General features: G+C 39.8%; 1 protein-coding gene across 6 annotated transcripts in view; it reads left to right on the forward strand.

Annotated features, from left to right (window-relative positions):
- rap1gapb (RAP1 GTPase activating protein b) overlaps positions 1-23,857 on the forward strand; it is a 246,310-nt gene that overhangs the window by 161,365 nt on the left and 61,088 nt on the right. For 3 of the 6 annotated variants that reach the window (XM_041779588.1, XM_041779597.1, XM_041779614.1), the window contains exon 1: positions 16,644-16,877. The exons of the other annotated variants lie outside the window; for them this stretch is intronic. In XM_041779588.1, coding sequence (XP_041635522.1) covers positions 16,779-16,877 — 99 coding nt within the window. In that variant the 5' untranslated portion in view covers positions 16,644-16,778. Of the gene's footprint in view, positions 1-16,643; positions 16,878-23,857 lie in introns of those variants that run through there. 6 annotated transcript variants of the gene reach the window in all.

The following is a 23,857-nucleotide window of genomic DNA, read 5'->3' on the forward strand; positions in this document are numbered from 1 at the left end:
AGTCGTTCAACTTTGAAAAGGAGGAGGTCGAACTCACGCGGTATTCGTTCAAATACGCTGCAAGATGACTCAGAGATAACGGCGGGAGTAACACAACACGTCACTAAAGACATGAGCCCAGTGTTGTTGAAAAGCCAGGATTTTAAAAATCTCATAAAGACACTTAACCCAGAATACGAGATTTTCCTGGGTGCAAACATTTTGCTGAAAACTCCCTGCCAGAGTCGTACATGTCAGAGAGAAGACGTCCAGTAGCCGAAAAATGTGATCCACTTCTCCACAACAACGGAGACTTATCTCAGCCTTACAGTTCAAAACACGGACAACGAGAAGTTAAAATGTTCCTGCCTCCAGACAAGCTTTCCCCCCATGATCACACAGGAGAGCTTCATGAATAAGGTCTAAAGATGCTCTCATCTCATGAACTTGTCAGAAACTGCTCCAGTGTTCATCAGCACAGATAGCGGACTAATATAATCACAGCTGTGCCTGAATGGAGGACTAGACTGCAGGGCTTTGGTCTTCATGCATAATTGGTGAGTTTTGCTTCACCCTTAATGAGGAAAATAATCATTTTATAATCATCAATAGTAAATATAACACAGAAAACATTTCAGAACTTTCCATACATTGTAAAAGACAGAGTATTTCATGTTTGATGTATTTTTGATTTATTAGTGAAAGATTGAATGAAGTCCTTTTCAAAATAAAACAGTTAAATCTGACTTTATATTGATTTTTACTTTCTGCATATTATTTATTAAAAATCCAATAGAACAGTCTATTTTTATCACCAAACTAGTGCCATTTGGGGCCGAATTTAATACAGCTGCTGAGAGGCCATTTCAAAATATCGCGATATATATTGTGTTTCAGGATATGGGGTCGGAGGTGGGCCGCGAAAATTATTGAAACTTAAAAGTGGGCCCTGAGTTGGAAAAGGTTGGGAACCACTGCTCTACACTGATGTTCCAAAAAACCATAATTAGTTTCCATAGCAGTTTCTACAATGACAAGTCTGTCCAGTCTCATAGTTCCACCCTTGAAAGTGCCTCAATAGTGAACTTTGTTCTGGCGCTGTGTTAGCTTTCAGTGTTAATCAGTGGGGTCTTAAATATAAAATACACTGCCTGGCCAAAAAAAAAGTTGCCACCAAAAAAAGGTCACACACTCTAATATTTTATTGGACTGCCTTTAGCTTTGATTACAGCATGCATTCGCTGTGGCATTGTTTCGATAACTTCTGCAATGTCACAAGATTTATTTCCATCCAGTGTTGCATTAATTTTAATATTGATGATGGTAGAGTCTGACTGCTGTGCAAAGCCTTCTCCAGCACATCCCAAAGATTCTCAATGGGGTTAAGGTCTGGACTCTGTGGTCGCCAATCCATGTGTGAAAATGATGTCTCATGCTCCCTGAACCACTCTTTCACAAGCCTGATGAATCCTGGCATTGTCGTCTTGGAATATGCCCGTGCCATTAGGGAAGAAAAAATCCATTGTTTAAGAAATGAGAAGTTACTCATTGCATCAGCTGGGGTTAAATAACTTGTTGCCAGCTGAAAGATAATCGCCCATGCAGTAATTATCCAATAGGAGGCTTATACCTATTTGCTTAGTTAAATCCAGGTGGCGACTTTTTTTTTGGCCAGGCAGTGTATTATTATCTGAATTTTCACTGAACAATTTTCATTTATTGCTGTAAATGAGTCTTGATTTCAAATATCAGTTATTGGTTTCATACCCCACAAATAATCGGTTTCAGTCCCAAAAGAAAATATCAGTCAACCCATACACACAAATAAAGTAAATATTGAAAAGCCTGTCCTCACCCCATCCAGCTCCCCTATCCCACCTATCTCCCCTACCCTACCCCTCTCTACCCACCTCTCCCACACCCTGTTGTCCATAAACAAGTTTGGCAAATATGTCACAGTAAAGGATTCTGTAAGAACAAGAACTTACATACTGAGGAAATACCATCTTGAGTTTGCAATGAGGAAGCACTGGAGGTTAGGTAAAAGTGTAAAAACAAAAAAAAAAACCATAAAATTAAATAAAATTAAATAAAATAAACTATTAACCAGTGCAGCACATACCCAGAGCTTTAAGTTAAACAATTGGCATGTCCATGGCATTAATGGACTGTATGTAAATGAGACCAGGACAAGGTCCTGCTGATAGCTCAAATACTCACTTAAGATCAGCCAAATTCAGCGTCTGCCTGGAGTATCATGTCGGTGTATCTGTGACGGCAGCTGCATCACCTGCACAGACTCTACCTGCACAGGGCTCAGTTGTTTGACCACTGACAGTGATATCAAACAGAATTTCATTAAAGATTGTCAAAACATTGCTAAAAACTAGTGATTTTGGATTGCATCAAACAACGCAAAATAGGTAGAAGAAAAGAAACATTTAAAGAGAATTACCATTACATACCATTACACCAGCGGAGCATTTAGAGCTTCTCTCATTCATGCACTGCTTGTCATCTTTAATATTTTTGTGAGTAGCGTCAAACATTTGATGCCTGGTCTGACCTCCTCACTGCTCAAAGTCAACCCAGCATTCACTTTGCTGTTCTCTTAACTATCATTGAAATTGAATTGAAAAAAGTACAATTGGCATTTATTAATGAAATAAAAACAAGCTGTAGGTATTAAACCAACCTTAAATACCAAAAGTAAAAATGGTGCCCTTCTTAATGCTAAAACTGTCCTGCCTGATAGTTTGGACATGGACATGATTTGACTTCCAAGAAAAAAATAACTTCTATCAATTAGGACAGTTTTTATACAGTGTATCTTAATTTATTAGACATTAGAATAGTTGCCACTTAACAGATTCAAAAAGGATGATAAGACAGACAAAACAAGTGTTGTTTTCAGTCCGTTAATGGGATGAATGTAAGGATAGCTCTGTTTAAAGTACTAAGTCAGACCAGTATTTGGAATTAGAGTCCAGTACACAGAGTTACTTTTGGCATGGAAATAGTGATACCAGTCCACTCCCACCCTCAGTACGTCTGTGCATTTTAATTCCCTCCTGGTTTCCTCCCTCATTTTAGCTCCTCATATCCTTCAGCTGTAACACCCCAGTGAAAGGTGCTTCCAGTGCTCCCCACCCTGCTGGCTGCTGGCAGCCTGCCTGACAGAAGGGTCCGTGCCCTCTGTCAGCAGCTTGTGTGACAAATATAGATCTGCAGCAGTTGTTTCTCTCTGCTACATACCATAAGAGGCACATTGGTGTTATTTTTGTCACGCATGCAGTGGAAATACAATCAGCCTGAGGTTTATTAGAAGCTGTGATACACAAGGATGTACAGAGTTGGCCTGCAAGCATGGGCTTGTTTCTGTTTTGTAAATATAGACATCAGTGTTGAATGTTGGAAGGGGTTTCTTATGTTTTTTGTTGAAGGTGCCAGAATGGACTGTGTGTGTCAGCAGAGAGACAGTACATATAAAGAATCTAGCTAACAATGAGGCTGTTAAAGTCAGGAGCCAAAACAAAACAGCGACAAGTCACAGTTTTACTGCAGTGGAAATCCCCAGTGGGTGAAGTTTAAAGCTTTGTGAATGATGCTCCCACTGAACAGAGCTGACATAAGGAATAAAGATGAATTCTACATGGAAGAGCTCAGAAGGAACAGAAAATACCTCAGATGAATTAAATTAAACTCATTATAATGGATCCGACATTTTAAAAATGCTGCAGTGGCCTTACCATTGGACACTTGTTATATTGTACAATAATGGTTGACCTTAAGTTACTGAAGTTTTGCACGTTCCATATCAACAAAAAAGCACATGCTTCTAAATTCATTTTATTCTAAAGGTTAATTGCGTTTTTTTGGGTGTCTTTTATTATTGTATTATTGATGGCTGCAAGGTTTTTTACATTGTGATTTTTCATTCAGACTTTAAAAAGAATTATTGATTTATCCACACAAGTTTTAAGGATCTAAACATGTGATTCATACCACAAACTGTCCCACATTCAGTTTGTCTAGTCACCGGATACCAATAACTTGATCACAGAGTGTTTAACGGTGTTTGTGGGCATAGCTTCATGTGAGGAAAAAATGAAGTCAAGCCTTTTGTAGGTCAGGAAGCGTGATGTATCATCTAAAGTGGTGTAATTTTGCCAATTTTGGTTCAATTTAATTACTATAATCGTCAAACCATTTACACCAATGGCTGAAAATATCCTTGCTGTTGGCAATGCAGATGCAAAAATGGCAACCAGGTGTCCCCAGTTATGCTTTGACTGTGCACATCCTCAAAAACAAAGGCGACATGGACACAAAACACAATGGACACATGACTGGTAGAGGCAAGGTCGCCATAAGGGGGGCTTTCAGAGGCCCAGCCAAACTGAGGGCCCATGGAAGTCAGGAAAATCATGGTCCATTGTAAAGTTAAGCTGGGATAACCTGAATGATAATCACCTTATGAAAGCAGCAACTGTTTTTTAATTTATCTCTGCTGTAGTATATAGCCTTCTTTAAAACGTAAACCCCTTTTCTAAAGATTAAAAAAAAGGTTTAAATCCTTAAAAGTAGAGCTGGGTAATTTATCAAAATTAAGAATAATCCCAATATGGCCTACTGTAATTTTCAGATTGCAGAAGGTGCAGTATTTCTTTAAGGTGAAATGTGTGTCAAAATAAAAGTTTTTTAAACTTTTCTTCTTCTTTGCAGCAGCAGAGATGTCATGCTCTACACACCATGCAATCATTCAAGTGTAATTTTTTAGAATAATCTACAAAAATGTCCACTTTCCTCATTTTTGTAAAAGTTTTCCTTGATCAAAATGAAAATAACATAAAAATGATTACTCCCTCAATACAACAATTCATACTGAATTTGCAGTATGAGTCAAAATAATCACAATTAGATAGTTTTATAAAACTATCTGATTGGGGGGGCAGCAAAAGGGTAAAAAGTGGCAAAAACAGGCAGAAAATGAGCATGAAAGGGGTTACAGGTGGCAAATAATGCATTAAAAGTGGCAAAAAATGGGTGGAACAAGTAGTGAAATGTGATAAAACCTGGAAAAAATGGCATAAAAAGTCATGAAAATGGGTTACCATTGGCAAAAAAATGGGTTAAAGAGGTAAAAATGTGTATAGAACAAATAGTGAAATGAAAATATGCCAATATTAGCATAAAAGTGGTGAAAGGGAGTTAACAGAGGCAAAAAATAGGCAGAAAATAGCAAAAATAGGTTACAAGTTCCAGCATTGACTGATAAATAAGACTGTTTGGATGAGTGGACATTTCAACCTGTTAAAATAATGAAAATGAAATCGATTTTAAAGTTCAAAAAGGGACCACGCAGTTTCTCTTTAAAAGCATATCTGATGAGGTTATTTTAACGTTACAACACATAAAACTCATTAAAGGCTTATTTGCAAGGACTCTCTCTGTTTTTATCAGCTGCGATAACAGTTATACCTACCAGTAAGGTCAGCTGAAAATTACCAGTTAATTCGGTCACTAGCTGAAATTATACAGTTGGATCATTGCACAGTGAGAAATGTTGGAGAAGCAAAGTGCAGACTGAGTGTTCTGCTGGTCATCATTCTGATCTGATCTGATGTTGATTATGGTTGGTAATAGTATCTCAGCTGTGATGTCAGAATTGAAATGTTGATAACCTCCTTGTGTGTTCATGTTTATAGTTTACATTCCACACATCAGGTAGTTGTGTAAGGCCTGAGCTCATATGTCCATTGCATGGGATATACTGTACCTGATACTCATCTGGGAAACCTCCCATACATGATCTGCTAGAATCACCTGTATTTGATTAGTACTATAGGATCAAATCTTTTACAGATGGTGTCATTCGCTAGATGTAGTTCAGACAAGGATTAATGATCAATTTTGGGCACTTTGATACCAATCTAAGTACATAGGTCCACACTATGTTTAGCAATGTATTGTCATCGGCTGAAGCTTAACACACTTCTGCAAACAGCATCATTTTGATTGCTCTGCTACCTCTCTAAGAGGCTAGCAGTGCCTCTTTAACAGCTTTTCTTCCTCATTTTGTCTTAAACATGTTTTTAAAGGACTTGTTGACATACTGTTGGGCAAATAAACCCCTTTGGAGTAGTGGTTAAATTCAAATAATACTCAAGTTTAGATGACAAGACACAGCGATCCAGTTCCAAGAGCCGGCTCCTTTTGTAATTAACAAGGTCGGTTTAGGGACAATTTTCTTTTTTTTTCCATTTTTGTTGTTTTAAAGGCATAAAAAATGCAAAATAATACCAACGGAGCTGAGCTAAATGATCCAGATCTTTGAAAGACAAGCTGTCTTTCAAGTCTTTTTGATGTACATAAAATAAGCTTTTTTATTATTATTATTATTATTATTATTATTAACTGGTGAATTATCAAGCCATTTAAAAGTTTGGTCTTATATGTGCACCAGTACTCATTGTGTCTGCGTAACCAATATAATCTGGATGACAGCATTGTAGGCCAGCTCCATATGCAGTTTAAGATGTCAGATACCAAAGTCTTTTTAGTGTGGTACGTCTACACAGAGCATTTAGGAGTAGGGATGGGTACCTTTCACAATTGAACCAGTACGGTACCGATTCCTGGTACCTGTGTAACGGTACAGGTACAAAATGGTACCCATTTTCAGTACTTTAGTGTGTGAATATGCACTAACAAATGCTAGTTCATTTATAAAGTGACCTCAGAACTTCTGAATTTTAGATTTGAATTATCAATATCAAAACATCAAATATCTAATACATCAAAACGACATTGCACATAGTTTCTAACGTAACATCACAAGTGTTTTTACAAATTACTTCAATGAGGAAAACCTAAAGTACTATAACTACCCAGCAGTTTTTCTTTATATTGCACAAATTAAAACCCAGCCCCACTACCTCCTATGCCTCTAATTTCCCCTCTTGAAAAAAAATGTGTGTTAGGGTCCATGGAGGGCGAAAAAGTTAAAAAACAAGGATTGAGACAAAATAACCAAATAAATAGATAGAGGTATAACATTTTACAAATTGAAATATTACAAACTACAAATAAAGTAAACAAACTACTTCCTCTACTATGAACTACATGTACTGCACATCTTTCCTTGTACAGTTCTTTTTCAACAAAACTAATACGTCAACGTTCCCGCTCCTCATTCATCAATCAATCATGCAGCCATCCATGGAGAAGCATAACCAAGCATTAATCTGAAAAAATGTCACACACCCGAACCCTACACACAGGGTCTGTTACATTCTATTGATGTATATACTGCAAAAGTTCATAGAATATGGCAAATAGTTTCATTCTGTGATGAAAATAGGCAGTGAGGACGAGCCTGTGGCTCTGTCACTCCTCCAAAATCACTCTGGGTCCATCCATCCTGACAGAGCGCTTCATACGGCATCAGCTGCGCCAAGTTGGAGAGATGGAGAGCAACTTTTAGGACGCACTCACAGTAGGCAACCCATGCCTTAGTTTAGTCTCTATTAGCTGACTGAGAGAACAAACATATGCCTTTATCTAGTATATTTCTATGGGTGATATCCACATGATAAACTGCCAAATCACGGTGTTTTAAGTGAGGATTCAGCATGAGAGAGAGCGAGGGCAAGCGAGAAGGAAGCAGCACAAGCTGATCTGAATCATCAATCATCACACTGCTTCCTCAGATTAGAAGTTTTGCCGTGGTAAACCTTGAACTTCACGTCAAAAATATTGTAGCGTAGTCAGTATCGTATTTTAAAAGAGGAGCACTGCCTTCAATCTCCTCCTATCAACCATGCTTGCTTTGTTGATTCAGTGAGCTGCTGCTGACGTCATTAGTCTCATGCGTGCAATGCTGCGTTTGTGAACGGCGTGGAAAACTGACTACTCTTCCACTCTCTTCCAGTCACAAGGATGCAGTAAGGTACCGAAACATGGTACCGTTTGATTTTATGAGAATCAGTAGTCGTGAGTACCGACGGTATTCGGTCGGTACCTATAAAAGTACCGAATTTGGTACCCATCCCTATTTAGGAGTACTTGTTGATATCCAGATACCCAAATCCAATATAAATCTCTATTAATATTAGGTCTAAATTTGGATCTAATGATGAAATTAACCTTCTTACTTCAGCTAATGAATTTCAGTAGCAATAAAAGGGTACTTATTCAATTAAGTAGCTTGGAGCTGAAATTTAAAGGTTTATACTTTGTAAGTCCTTGGTTAGGGAATAAAAATGCATTACACATATTAATGCCGGGCAGTTTTATTTAAAATAACATGGACAGATTCTGTTTTATGGAGAGTAACATGTTTTTCTGCTGGTTTGCTGCTCTCTGCTGAAAGAGGAGAGTCTGAATGGACTTAAGCATCCAGTAAACTCAGCAGCAGGTTTGTAGGCCTTAACCTCTTTGGCAATCAAGCAGATCATCAGAGGCGCTGGAAGGGTGTGGGGGATCCATCTATTTGTGCCCCCCGAGGCCCCGGCGGCCACAGGAAGGTCAGGCTCTTCTCTCTGGAGCCGGACCTGATGAATAGAGCCCAGTGGATTTTCTCTGGCTGGAATGATAGGCTTCTGTGCCCATTGATTGAGTCTCTTTGAAGATTACTTTTCCATTTTACTGTATTGCCTCTGAGGATGCGGCTAACCCCAGAGAGCATAAACGGAGCGGCGGAGAGTGAGTAGGCGTGTGGATATTGCTTCGGATGCAAATCATTGACAATTTGTGCACGGAAATTCAAATGGAGCTGCGGTCGTGAGGAGTTAATAAAGAGTCACAGCTTCAGTCCACAACTCGTCAGACTGAGGAGAGGGTTCTGGACTCTTTGGTCAATGGATATTTAAGTCATCATGTATTCACTCAGACGCTGAATTCTGAACCATTTAGCCATTCAGCCAAGAACATCCGTCGATCCATGAATCAGTCCGCCTCTCTCACTCATGCACTCAAAGTGTCTCTCTTTCAAATAGGCACACACACTCACAGACACACAAACCCTGTCTGACTGCTGGTAATCGACTCAGAGAAGAGGAGATATGTAGCCCACAGCCCCCCAGGCATTAAACAGTGGTAGTATATTCACTGCGGTGGCTCCATATTGTCTCAGAGGTCATGAGACGAAGCGTGAGCAGCTTAAAATATTTAAGGACATGAAGCCTAAGACACATTGGCACTAATGTGAATGATAAATGTTTGCATATGAAAGCAGGATATTTGAATTGGCTGCGGAAGAAACAGAAATACAGTTTAGAGAGCTAAAGAGATGGAACACAGTCCTGGAGATCATCATCTGTAATGGGGAGATGATTTAGCTCTTTATTAATTTCTCATTAGATATCCTTTAGATTGTTAAACCCAGGTCTAATAGTACCAAACTAGGACAAAACCTTTCCAGTAACACTTAGCTATCCGTTAAGCTGACACACCAGATGGATGTGTTACATCCATCTGGAAAACCTTCAATACTTAGCATCTGGGAAAGGGCAGACGATTTGAAAAAAACTCGGAGGGTGATTGGATGAACATTCTGTCTGTCACATCTTTACAGGCCAATCAGAGTCACAAAACACGTGACGTAGCCATGACCGAGGTGTGTGTGCGCAGCTACCAAGGAATAATGCGACCCACGGCAACTGTAGACGTCAGTACACGACTTTTGTTGTTTTTGAGAAGAAAACAACCCTCTGCTGTTATTTGTTCTTCTTTTAATGAAGAAATGTTGTCAAGTTCTGATAAAACTGGCACTTTAGCAACATCCACGCTGTCTTCCGCCATAATGGCACCAGTCTCTTGTTGCTGCTCGCTTACGTCACGACTCCGCCACGCCTGAAATTACTGCCCCTTGTTGCTGATTGGTCCTGTCACTTTCTAACCGGGCCCAAATGGTTTGGACAGGAGCTTTGCAAGATGGATTCACCAGTGAGAAAGAAGGAAATCCATCTGCTTAGCAAGGTTGGCTATCAGTACCATGGAGAGAGATGTGAGTGAAAGCTCTGAGACATGACTACAGGCACCTGAGAGCAGAGGAGCTGTCCATTTCACTGTGGTGCTGAAACAGCCTCAGACTTTTGGGCTCATTTTTAAGACTTCATCACCTTCATAAATTAAGGCTGTTCCTTAGTGATGGAAATTCCAGCTCTTTTCAGGGATCTGGTAACCTTGCAAAGCAGATGGATACACCTGTTTCTGTGTTTCTCACTGGCGAATCCATCTTGCAAAGCTCCCGTCTGAACAGTTTGGGCCCGGTTAGAAAGTCACAGGACCAATCAGCGTTGAGGGGCAGTACTTTTGGGTGTGGTGGTGTTGTGATGTAAATAAGCAGCTACAAGTGGCCGGTGCAATTATGGAGGAACACATTAGCGTGGATGTTGCTAAAGCGTCAGCTTTATCAGAACTTGACAACATTTCTTTGTTAGAAGAAGAACAAAGAACAGCGGCGAGTTGTTTTCTTTTCAAAAACGAAAAAGTCACGTACTGACATGTCTATAGTCACCATGGTTCGCGTTATGCAGTTCTCTATGGAGTTCTCTGTGGAGGGGTGCAGCTCGGTAGCAGCTACGTCACGCATTTTGTTGCTCTGATTGGCGCATAATGATGTGAAAGACAGAATGTTCATCCAATCACCCTCCGAGTTTTTTGCAAAGCCTCCGCCCTTTCCTAAACACTGTCTATGAGGGGTTTACCAGATAGGTGTGTGAAACAAATCCACCTGGCATGTCAGGTTTGGGATTTGGATCATTTGGCTCATTCCAGCAAGAAGAGCCAGCTCTTTCAGCTCCCAAACTTCTCTTCATTCAGTACTACTTTGGCTTTTAATAAATCAGACAAAAAACACATTTTTTGACCTATGACTGATATAACTGCATATATTTTTCTGAAAATTGTTCAACTAGATCATTTTCTTCTCAGACTAGCACAAATTTTACATAATGCTTGGTATGAAAATATATTTTTTTAGAAAATCAAGCACCAGTTCTACAACTTCTTAATGTGTTGAATGTTTTTCATTAAACATAAAACAGTGCAAGTATGTGTGCTTCTATTTAAGTACTAAAAAGAGTACTTTGCCACCTCTGAGCACCTGCTCCAGATCAAAATAAACTACCAGTAATAGGAATGAGAAAGTATATAAGCTGCGAGCACAGAATACAAAGATGGATTGCACTGAATTATTTTGGGAGTTGGACATTAGCTATGCAATATGAAAGCTGTGTGATAAAAAGGGTAAAATACTGAAGCAACACAGCCCTCTACACCGGGCTATTCAGCAGTTAGCATCAACAGCTAGGCTTGTTGCACTGAATCAGTGTTGCAAACATCTTCAGCCATGAAAGATGCTGCAAAGTAAAAAAAATTCCTTTAACTTTTAAATGGGATTATAAGATCAGAAGCAGCATTTAATGCTTTATAATTTGTAGAGAAGTAAAACTAGTGTAGCTGATAGCTGACTTGCAGATCCTGCATTTTATGCAGATGTAGAGCAAAAAGACATTCTTGCAAATCCAAGTGAACTTATATAGTGAAGTGAAACCAGAATAATGAGGCTGTGGGAAACAACCATCCCTAATATGAGTTATATCTGACAAGCCTTGTGCTGAGCAAAAGCTTCCTTTATCTTTCCATTATAATACATAGGCTGGCTAGCCAGCTTGTAGAAAAATTAGCTTATAGGTAGCCCTCTAAATAACCAATATATTATTTGATTCAATGCCCTGTCTAAAAATTCACATCTAAAACAATAGCATACCTTTACTTTCATTCAGGCCAATGCTTTTCAAGTTGCTTCAACAGTTACGTGCTGCATGTTTGTTGACACATCACTGAGAGCAGCAATGTAGATGCTAAACTAATGTGCAGCTGCTACAAGGGGGCTTGCCCATGGGATAGCAACTGTTGTTAAAAAATCCTAAAGAGTCTAAACCTGGGAGGGTTGCTAAACTTTTCCTCCTGTCCTTTTTTCTCCGTCTTCTTTTGCATCTGCTTTTGTGTTAGAAAGGTATTCTCTTAGCTTACCTTTTAGGTGTGTTCAGCTTTTCTGTCTTTTTATATTTCTCATTTTCCTGGCTGAATTCTTGTCACATGATCAAATAGGGGCTCAAGACCGGACAACATGAGACACAGTACAAGAAATTATGATTGAGTACAGCACGTATGTAAAATAAGCCTTCCGTTTTGTTACACTTTGACTTTGTTTGTTTGTTATAGGTATGATGTTTTTATCACTCCATGCCAGAGCTGGTTTGTTGCCTTCAAGGGTATATATCTCTCTGTATGTCTGAGGTATGTTTTCTTTCATTTAATCCTGCACTCTTGCATCATAGGCTCTGGTGCAGGCACACTACCTGATCTGTCTATAGATACGCCTCTGAATGGATGAATTAGGCATGTAGCCTACAAATGCTTTGAGTGGTAAGAAAACTATGAGAGTCAAGTCTACACATAATTACCAACATTCCCTGAAAGGCACCTCCTTCTATGTAAAATCCATATTTTGTCCTCTTTTAGTCAAACTATATAACCTCTCCGCCTTCTGGGTACGTCCTATTGATTTTTCTTGGGAAATCAATGGACACAGTTAAGTGAGTTTATCTTAGATTGCGAGATGAGAAACATTTAACATACATGAGGAGAATATGCCGTCTCAGAGCTTTCAGCAGTGCATATTTGGTCTTTAGAAGTAGGTCAGTGTTTGTTGATCTAATGCTGGCCTGATGAAAAAAGCAGCACATAAAAAAACCCTCTGCTTTCACAGAACGACAGCTTCTCTTTCAACCCACATCTCTTCATCTCCTCCTCTTCTCCTCTGTCTTCCTCTATCTGTAATTCTCTCGTGTCATACCAGGGCTTAACCGTGCACAGATGATTTCGGAGGTGCGAAGGTTGGCTCGCATGTGGGGAACTGGGCTGCTTGCCTGTCGCACAAATCTCCCCTGGTGGAAGTGATAACACAAGGAGCCTTTCACATTGTTGCTCCCTCACCGAGGACATGATGCAGTGAAAAATGCCTGATGTATTCCCATGCAGAGTTTGCTTCTCATTTCTTAACTGTAATGATGTGTGGGCCAGGATTAGATAAGACTTTTATCTTGAATGATCAGAAACAAGTAGTAGGTTGCAATTTTGACCTTTATTTAACACAAATATCTGCACAAACAGCTGCCCAAGAATAATAAATTGACTTGCTGGTGAGCCTGAGAAGATTCATTTGCAGCATTTTTATTGCTCCTTTCAGCCTGCCATTAACTTCATTATTAGTTGTATAAAGAGACAACCCAGAAATTGCATGCATCAGCAAAATGTCTACAGATTTACTCTATGAGACTTGTTGTCCATCAAGATAATCTTAACTAATCAACACTATGTTCATAATTATTGACCTGTAAATGCAACTAAGAAGCTAAAGGGTCTACATGTTGTATTGAGCTGATGTTATGTCTCAGTGAACAGTTCTAGATCCTTGGTTCTTAAAGGGTGGGCTGGGCGCCAAAGTTGGGTTGCAAAGCCATTTTCAGTGGGTTATAAATATTTGCCTGGGGTAAAAATGTGTGGCAAAAAATCTATGATGGGCTTTTATTGTGAAGGATATCTCCCCATCTCTTAATTCCATCACAATTTGGATTAATCTCAGGTCCAAAATGCCCCATTTGGGTCGTAATTTAGTGTTAAGGAGGAGGTGGTGGGTCCTGATGCTAGACCAAATGAGAACCATTGCCCTAAATGGAAGGCAGGTAGTCAATTCTGCATAGAGAAGCACTAACAAAATGCCAGCTACTTTTGAGTCCCCAAAGTAGTAACACGTTAAGGCAAACTAAGTTTTAAAATCTCACAAAGAAACAGTGGTGGGTGGATTAAAAACCGCTGTCTTAAGTCAAATGACATTTTTGCGTTGTTCATTTTCACCAAGTGGTTCAGTTTGGTGCAGTTAACCTTGATCTTGCTTGGATTTTCGCCATGTCTATCCAGTCTTGCTTATTGTGATGGAAAATGTCTTTGCTCCAAAAAGCTCTTCATTTGCTGCCAGTTTAAATGTGTATTAAACAGTGACAGAAATGGCTCCTGTTGTTCACATTAATGAGCTGTTTTGTTGACAAGGTTCGTTATAAGGTACCTTACCCCACAAGGTTAATTTATTGAAAAGTATCAGTGTTCCCATTAAAGCTATGTTTATAATAAAATGAGGCAGAAAAGCTGTTAAAGAGGAGCAGTTAAGGCTTTTGCATACTGAGTCAATTTATTCTGTTTGAATTTTTTGCACATTAAAATAGAAAATCACTTGCACTGAACCCTCACTTTAAACACCCTAGTTTGCCCATGTATTATGTGGATCTCAACCATGGAAATAGCATACATTTGTTGCCTACTCACAGGTCATAACAGAGGCTGAATTAAAAAGTTGTTCTCCATCTCCCCAACTTGGCACAGCACTATGATGCATGAGAGGGAGCTGTCTGAGGCTCTGGATGGATGGATGGATGGATGCAGAGTGATTTTAAAGGAGTGACAGAGCCCCAGACTTTCAGTACGAAGCAATTTGCCACATTTGACAAATTTTCATAGTGAAGGCAAGTAAAAACTAAGACTGGGAATCACCAGTGGCCCCACAATACGACATTATCACGATACTTGGGTCACGATTCGATATTCTTGTGGTTTTAAACATTTTGCGATACAGTAAGTATTGCGATACCACATATTGCGATATATTGTGATCCATGCCATTTTTTTCAACTGTTTAGCGTTAGTCTTGTCCTCATGTTTGTTGTATTTCTGCAGTATTTTATTTCCTTGTAGCACTTCTTGCAAGCCTCAAGTGTCATGTCCATCTCATTCGTGCCCTGCTTGCATTCCTAATGTTCTTCCCCTGGTGCTGCCATGTTTGTTGTGCTAACGTTCTCCTGCTCTTTGACCATCAGTTCTGCCAACCTCACTGGATAAACAGTTGTCCTAGCAATTTATTTTATTTTCAATTATTGTACACCTCAGGTCATATTAGCAGTTAATTTGAAAAAAATCAATACTTGGCAGATGAGACGATACAATATATAGCCAGACAAAATATCGTGATACTATGCTGTATCGATTTTTTCTCCCACCCCTTGTAAAAACACAACAGCAAGTTGTAGAGCAGTTCACCTACCTTGGCAGCATAATCCATCTATCTGCTAACTGAGGGGCCGAGATCAACTGTAGGCGGGTTTGCACTCATAGCATATGGAGCATATGGAGAAAAGTCAGAGCCTTTCACTTGTTGATTATCCCAGTCTTACTTTACTCTTTTAAGGCCTGATGGCGCTGGTTGGACTCCTTTGTGACGACTTCTCTTTAGCGGATTTTTGGGTATCATTGGCAAGACTGTGTGTCTAATGCTGATGTGCTCAGAGGCAGGGGTTGGTCTGCTGCACTTCTACGCGTGCTTTCCTGGGCTTGATCCAGCTCACCATATAATGGGTACCCAGGACCAGATGGGCTGCAGCAGACGTAGGTGGCAGCCACATGTGTCATGGAGGGGTCAGATAGATGCTCCCATACCTAACCTGACCTTGCCACTTGGTTTTAAGCGGCTGAGTTAAGGCTATGAAATGTACCATAGTTTGATTGGTTGATTATATAGTTAGCTGGCTTAGTGACTGATGATCAGCAACTTAATACTGCTACAAAGCAAGAAGGTCTTCTTGTGTGGAGTTTGATATTCTCCAGTGCATGACTAGGCTCTCCCAGCTGGATCTAACAGTCCAAACACATGCTAGCTAGGTTAATTGGTGACTCTAAGTGGGAGTGAGCCTTGCTACTTTGTCACCTGACTTGCCATCTGTTTGAGACAGTCAGAAGTGGAGTCGCTGAGCTGAGAGTCTATTATTATACTGCTCTTGTTTTTACAGTGGCATTGGTCGAAGCCTGGTGCATCTCATGCAGACACTAAAGGATGACATGTGCATCTAAATAAGTCCCAGAGGGCTGTGACAAAGCGTCTCTAATTGAAGAATAGGGAATGTGATCAGGCTCCGGGGGGGCAGAGGTCATTCGTGGTGAGTCTTGCCCTCTAATTCCCATCTCTAACAGAGGTTGTGTTCCTCCTGTAGGCTTCTGCACTGATTATGAGCAGACCTCAGCATGCAGCGTGTTGTTAATGTGTCTGAGAGTCAGCACAGAAATAGAGGCATGGAAGCTCATAATCAGCTCTCACTATCTATAAGAGCAGAGCTGGGATAATTAACCTACTTTTTCTTATGAGCTGTAAAACATGCTGCTAACTTTTACATGAACTGTAGGATATGTGGACATTGACTGAAAGAAACAGGACTGTGTGGCTTATGTAAGGAGCAAAGTGCTGTTTTTTCTTTCTTTTGCATTGATTCTTGAGAAATGTATGTTGGAAGAAAAAGAGGAAGAAAGTGGTTGCATTTTGTGCTTGAACAGAAAAGGAGAAGCACGCTGTTTTCACATGAAGTGTTCACATAATAAAGAGAAGATAGCTTTTTCTGAGCAACAGGGAGGAGATAAATATTGTTCCTCCCTTCTGTCCACTTCCTATTGAACAACTGGGAGTGTGGCAGGGTGGGGGGAATGAAAGAAAAGGGGAAGGAAGGAAATGATATCCTCACATTACAACACTTGCTCTCGCGCTGATGTATGGATCCTGATGGACAGACGTCAACTCTGAGCCTCTCAGTTCTGTCTGAGCAACAGTGAGTTGCTGTCAATCAGGCATCCTCTCTCCTCGTGGCTGACAGCTGCGCTCTCGTTGGCTCGCCTGCGTCCGCACTTGTGGAATGATGACTGAGCTCAGGGTGGCTAAGAGCGCCTTATTGGACGGGCGCCTCGGTGGTCCCCACAGTAAGCCTTTTCTCAAGAGACGATGCCTCAGTGATGTGAGTATTTTCTCACTCGCTGGAAGTGAGAGATTCTTTTTCACTTGTTATTGTTGCTTGTTGAAGTCATGAGGTGGCTTAGAGACGAGGATTTGTACTTGTTTGAGGCTGCAGAACAGGAGATATTGGATTTTTGTTCATTGTAGGGACAGATAGACACATGCTTCACTGGCTGGGAGACAAAACAACTGTGTTTGCTTACTTTTTTAACCTTGGAAAATTAAGTACTGTGCAGTGTGATTTGAAGGGCTTATTTTGAAGATATTGAGGCACTGATTTAAAGGAAATCCAGAAAAACAACAAAGGAACTTTACAAGATAAGTACAGATAAAAAGAAGACGATTTAAAGAGTAATGTCAGGAAAAAAATGATTACACTAAAGCAATGTTTAACCACAATCAAATATAAGTTACATAAATGTCAATAAAAGCTAGCCTTTACCTCAAAAAAATGTCCCATATTTTTTAGCACCAGACTTGTGGTGCATTTCCAGAAATCTTTAAGGCACAGTCTGGTTCAGTATGGTTCAGATTTATTTTCATTTCCACTATTGGAGATGGGGGAATGTACAAAACAACTGAATATTACCATCTTACTGTTTTTGGCGCCTTTCTCTAGGGTACCGATCTGATTGAAAATGGTACAGATGGACACACTTAAGTCTTTTGATTGGTCAAAAGAATCATTTCCCGTGCCACAGTGGTTAAAGCTCAAATGCAGAGCGTGCCATGTCTGTCAATTTTGAAGGAGCAATTTTAAGGTTGTTTGTGCGTACCGTGTAAGTTATCAGTTGACTGTAGAAACACAAACTAGACCAGAGATTACCAAATCAAATCGTAACTATATCAACAAAAGAAATATTGAAAAATATATCAACTTTATATAAGGTTGATGAGACTCTGACAACCTAAGAGAAGATAAAGGTATGTTATGTTTTTGACAGGAAGACAAGATGAGACTAAAATGTTTAATAAGACTTAAGATTTAACAGAGGAAAAAGCAGATAGAGATCACAGGTGATTTTTTTCTTCATGACTTTAGAAATACACATTACTATTCTACTAACATCATCAACCATTTCCTACAATGTTTTAAGTTACATAAAGCTGACCTGATCAGCCCCATGACTGAAACTTCTCATTAGTAATTGAAAGCTCGCCTTGCCTGCCACACTGCGGCGCTCCCTTGGAGCTGTAAAGTAAACTATCTTTGCTATACTGTATAAAAACGAGCGCAGGAACGAGATGCTGCTGTTAGCATGAATGCGCTCACTTAATATCAACCTTGCATGTTTGAGTGTCTGCCTCAAGAGTCATGCCGGTGTATCTGTGATGGCAGCAGTGTCACTTGTAACTTAAACATTCATGCAGGAGACACATAGACTCTGCATGTACAGTGATCCTTCTCTGACTACTGGTGGTGATGTAAAGCAGACTTGTAACAGAAACTAGCATACTCAGGATTTTTTTTTTTTTACATCCAGCAACACAGAAGTGTCTGCCCGATGTGCTTTGGATCATGTGACTGACATTGCAAGTCTTGAAATGTGACTACCGGGCATGTGCACATCGCCAAGAACTCTGCTGAGATTTATTTTGAATTGATCCTATTATTGTTAGTGCATTACTATGAGTTTGTTGGATTCATATTAATTTTGGATTTTGGATTATTTTTAGTTTAGGAGAAAAAGAAAATTCTATTAAAAGTACTTATTAGATCTAAGGACTGTTTATTGACCAAAAGTAGTCCTAAACTTTGAGTTTTCTTTCACAAAAACTTGACTAAAACTGTAAAGGTGAAAAACAAATAAAATGTGACTAAAACTAAAAGACATTTTCATTTAAAGACTAAATAGCCTTCAAAATTAACAACATACTGAACTGTACTGACCCAAACCAGACCACTTGATAGAAATGCACCATGTACTGAACTTCTCAGGTTTTTTCCGCCGGTTGACACTTGAGGGACAGCAGTTATTGGCACCAACATTTGAGAGGGTCTGGTTGCAGACCAAAGATCTCTGGATTGTTCCCTTGCAGAACATTGGCCTGAGACACCACATCTGTCAGAACAGATTTACATGATACAACTTTCAAAACAAAATTGGATTAAAGTTTTAGTTAGGGTTAGGGTAAAGGTTAGGATACGAAGAGTTAAGAACCTAACCAGCAAAACCTGATTACGAAATGTTTAGTAAAGACCAGTAAACAGTCTGCAAACAGGAAAACAGCTTGTCCATCATAAAAGCATTCAAACGTTGCAAATGTAGCTTAGTTAGCAGCATAAGCTACGTAGGTAACAAAGCTAAAGCTAAACCTTGCAAAGCTCTTGGAAATCTATACTAAACAAGCTACAAAGCTAACGTTAGCTACCTAAGATACTGAACTACGTTAGGTATGTAGCTTCTATAGCATGTCAAAAGATTAAAAATTTTAATTGCAATTAATCTCAGAATGTCTTAAGTTAATCACAATTGAAAATGAAGAACAGAGCATTATAAAGGTTCAGATGACTTTGATTTGTCTACTTAGCTGACAAATTTTGAGAGTAAAATGCCACACTAAAGAGCCATGGTGGACTTATTTTACATCACTGTGGCTGCAGGGAGACGCCGACACGCCTAACCAAAGTATGCTGAAAGGGACAGTAAAGCATGCAATTAATCACGATTAAAAGGAAGTTAGTGCTCAAATTGTGGACCTGGATTAATCAGAATTAACTTGATTAATCTTGACAGCCCTAATAGCTGCATTAGCTATAGGTACATTTGCTACATCTCATGTTGCTAAAACTAACTTAGCTACATTAGTTTACATAATAACATTAACTATGTACCTTGTGTAGCTTGTTAGCTTTTGCTTAAGCTAATGAAGCTAAAGTGAGACGCCCTTCACATATCTACTTCTAAAACAGTTTTATACATAATTTACCCCCAGTTTAGACATCTCTGTTCTCTTTGTTATTTATGAAACGTTTCTTGATCTGTAATGTTTGCAGTGTGGCTATTTCATGAATTTAACTGCCAGACTTTGTTTATGATAATGCTGAATAAAAAATATATATGGACTTCCTGTCTGAGATAAGGGCCGTCTGAGATCTACGGTCTTCAGCCAGACTGTCTCAGATATTTTTCATTATGAATAGTTGATGCTTAGTTTTGACATGCTGTTTTAATTTTGCCTGATAAAAATCTAAATTTTGAGAAGTAACTCCAGAGACAACTTTAACTTCCTCTGAAAAGTTGTGTACATCATCCTCTTGATGCAACCAAAACTGAAAGTAGTATTTTATTGAAATAATATGGAATAAAATTAGATTAAAAGCTGATATATTTTCACAATGACAAAAAAATGTTAAGGAAAAACTGGCACTGCAGAATAGCCTTGAAGATAGTTATAAAGGAGGGTCACTCTTACCCATGGATTTAAGCCCAACAAATGTAAATCCCCCATTACTTTTTCAAATGTAGTATGAGGTATGAAGAGCATTGACATCCACGGTTCATGTTCTCCTGCATTAAAACAGAACACGTCCACAGCCACAGCCATAGCCACAGCCATACCTTCCTCTAGAGTAGAGATCGGGTCTGCTTCACTGATAATCTGCTCATCATGACACCATGTTTGTTGATGTTTGTTTACAGTCAGCAGATGAGCTGTATCTCTCTGAATATCATGTGGCGCTGTTTGTTTTTCACATGCAACAACAAACCGAGGTGACACCTTGGGCTTTACTGGGTCAGGGTCAGGAGAGGGTGTGTTTTATGGATGGTCATATATACCTGCACAGGTGTGTGTTTACGAGTGTCATTTAGAATATGCACGAGGAAATGTTTCTATGGTTGCACAGGTGGGCTCTCTCTGGTTTCTCTGAGCCTGTGTGTTTCTGTGTGTTGTAAGCCGCCCTGCAGTAAATTTAAGCTGTCATGCAGAAACATCAGCTTGGCACTTCAGTCCACTTGTGTTACATGGTGAACAGAGGTCTCGCCCCCACAACAAGCCGTGCCATCAGGGCGGCTGTGATACTCTTCAGCTCAAGTTGGAGCAGCTTCAAATCCATAACGTGGCCTCTGCAGAGACGAGCATGCCTGACAACGCTTTCCTCTGCTTGAACCTGTAGGAGAGCCATGATTAATCAGAAAAAAGGTCTAAATTATGCTCTGTGGCGATGCATGGCGGAGCTGTGATTAAAATCCATTAATTGACTTGATTCTCTCTGTTTAATAAGAAGGACAGGCATCAATATTTCCACCTGAAACATGTTGATTAAAAGAGAAAAAGATTAGTTGCAATTAAACTCAAAGCCCAGAGGATCCATGTCAGACGGTTCATAATTCCTGTCTTGCATGTTTTTTATCTGAAGGTTTCTTGGTAGTTTTTTATGTGAGCAGGCAGAGTTGGGGGTTTTTGAAGTATTGAAGGGCAGAGATTGGTGGGAAAGATGGCTGATGCTTGGAGAAAACTGCTTGGAGAACCAACACAGAAGCTTAGCTTTGTACCACTATGGATATTTTTGTGGCAAAACATATTTTGAAGCCACTTCCAAGGAATCCCCACATTAAATGATCATTTTAGTTCGAATTTTAAATACTTTCAGTGCTCCACTTAGCCATCGGACTGACCTTACAGGATATCTTTTTCTCAGCCACGTTTATAACACAACTTCTGTATTAATAAGCATGCAGCGTGCTGTTTTACAGCAGAAATCAGCTGTTAGTGTGACATTTGTGGTTTACCCTCTGTCTAATTTTCAAAGTCTAGTGTAGAAACGTTGGGAAAACTATCGCTCTCTCAAGGTAGCTAAATGACTCGCCATCTAATTAGTGACGCGCATGAATGGATGAACGAGTTTTCAACTGTCCCTACCATGTACTGTTTTACACCAGAATATAGCTGTTTGTGTGGTTTAGGCCAGCCAGTCACTACAGGGTTTTAAGCCCGATTTTAGGCGAGATTTGACTCCCCCAACGATTGTGGGGGCGTATACTGACTGGAGGCTCATGGCAAATGATTATTTGTCTGAGTAGTCTGCATGTGTGTGGTGTCAACACGATTAATTTACTGCTCACAAATTGCGTCGTAGCCTCCCAGACCCTGAATCATAAATATCAAACATGTTTGATATTCACTTTTCTAACCTTGCAAAGCAGGTGGATTCGCCCGTTTCCGTGTTTCTCACTGGCAAATCCATCTTACAAAACTCCCATCTGAACAGTTTGGGCCTGGTTAGAAAGTGACAGGACCTGCGCGTCGAGGGCGCAGTGCTTTCAGGCGCGGCGGAGTCATGACGTAAGCAACCAGCAACAAGGGGCCGGTGCAATTATGGCGGAGATATTAGCGTGGATGCTGCTAAAGCGTCAGTTTTATCAGAACTTGACAACATTCAGTTGTTTTTTTGTTCGTTTTTTTTTTTTTAAGATTTATTTTTGGGCATTTTTGGGCCTTTATTAGATAGAGGAGGACAGTGGACCGAGTCGGAAACAGGGCCAAGAGTGGGGGAGAGACATGCGGTAAAGGGCCCCAGACCGGATTCAAACCCGGGCCGCCCGCATACATGGGGAGCACCACTAGGCCACCTGCTCCCCAACATTTAGTTGTTTAAAGAAGAACAAAGAACAGCAGTGAGTTGTTTTCTTTTCAAAAACAACAGAAGTCGTATACTGATATGTCTACAGTCGCCATGGTTCATGTTATGCCATATGGAGTTTAGTCCTTCGTAGCGGCTACGTCACGTGTTTTGTTGCTCTGATTGGCCCGTAAAGATGTGACAGACAGAACGTCCATCCAATCACCCTCCGAGTTTTTTTTCCAAAGGCTCTGCCCTTTACCAAACACTGTCTGTAAGTGGTTTACTAGACATGCCAAGTTGTCACTTTTCTTAATTTTTCAAAGATTGTGTATACTTAGGTTTTTACAAAAACAAGACTCTCAGACAAGAGTGTGGTATAGATAGTATTATTGGACGATGCCACGGCAAGCCTAAAGAGCAAAAAAAAAATAGTAAGAGGCTCTGATTTATGGTTCAAAAGCTTTTTAACATTTAATCACCTGTCTCACTTCTTGCCGTGTATGACAACATCAGTCTGAAAGGGCTGTATTGACTATATTGAAACATGCATAAATGATCATACTCACCAATACTGATACCTGCTTTTTCAGCCATCCAATGTTAATTTTGACAGCTTTTTTGGTTTAGTCTAGTTTTAGTCGATGAAAAGTCCTCGCATTTTAGTCTTCACTTTATTCCAAACATTATGCTAAATCATGATAGTGTATTCTATGAACCCTGCCAAATCTGAGGTCCCTGCTTTCCACAGCTGAGAAGCAGTATAGATGCAGATACATTACATTTTGGCAGAATTACCCACAATAGAGAAATATGGATTTTTTAAAGTCTGATGACAACAAAATCATATTTTGGTCAGTTTTCAGTCATCAAAGATGTATTTCTGGCTAGTCTTAGTCTAGTCTTTCTCATGGAAATAAGTGTGTCAAACCTATTCCCAATACTAGTATCAGTATTATTAGGGCTTCTTTATGGTTTTGATGATTCAGGGTTCAAATCACATTTTTCTCCAAACCACATCCACAGCAGTGCACAGCTTTATATTTCTGTGTCCTACTCCAGTGGGTTTCCTCAAACAGGTGCCAAGCTGATTGCCATCTAATGTAGGTAACAACTGAAGCGTTAATAATTATCCCACGCAGCCCCACTTAGAGAAATCTCTTTCCCCGTGTGCCTCAGCCTCCAAACTCCCGGAGTCTTCCTGTTGAATTTGGCCGTGCAGTCAGACAAGCTGTTGGCTGTGGCAACAGTGACGAATACCACTGAGCTCTGAGGCTCTTTCTCCCTCCAGAGTCACTTGTTTACAACCTGTTTGTCTTCAGAGCGGCAGAGCGGTTTCTCCTGGAGTTAAAAAAGAGCCTCGGTGAGATTGTTGTTGAGTGGGTTGAGGGTTCTTCAGGGATGGAATAAGAAAT

Source organism: Cheilinus undulatus, linkage group 3 (assembly GCF_018320785.1).
Source record: "Cheilinus undulatus linkage group 3, ASM1832078v1, whole genome shotgun sequence".
In the NCBI taxonomy this organism is placed as follows: domain Eukaryota; kingdom Metazoa; phylum Chordata; class Actinopteri; order Labriformes; family Labridae; genus Cheilinus; species Cheilinus undulatus.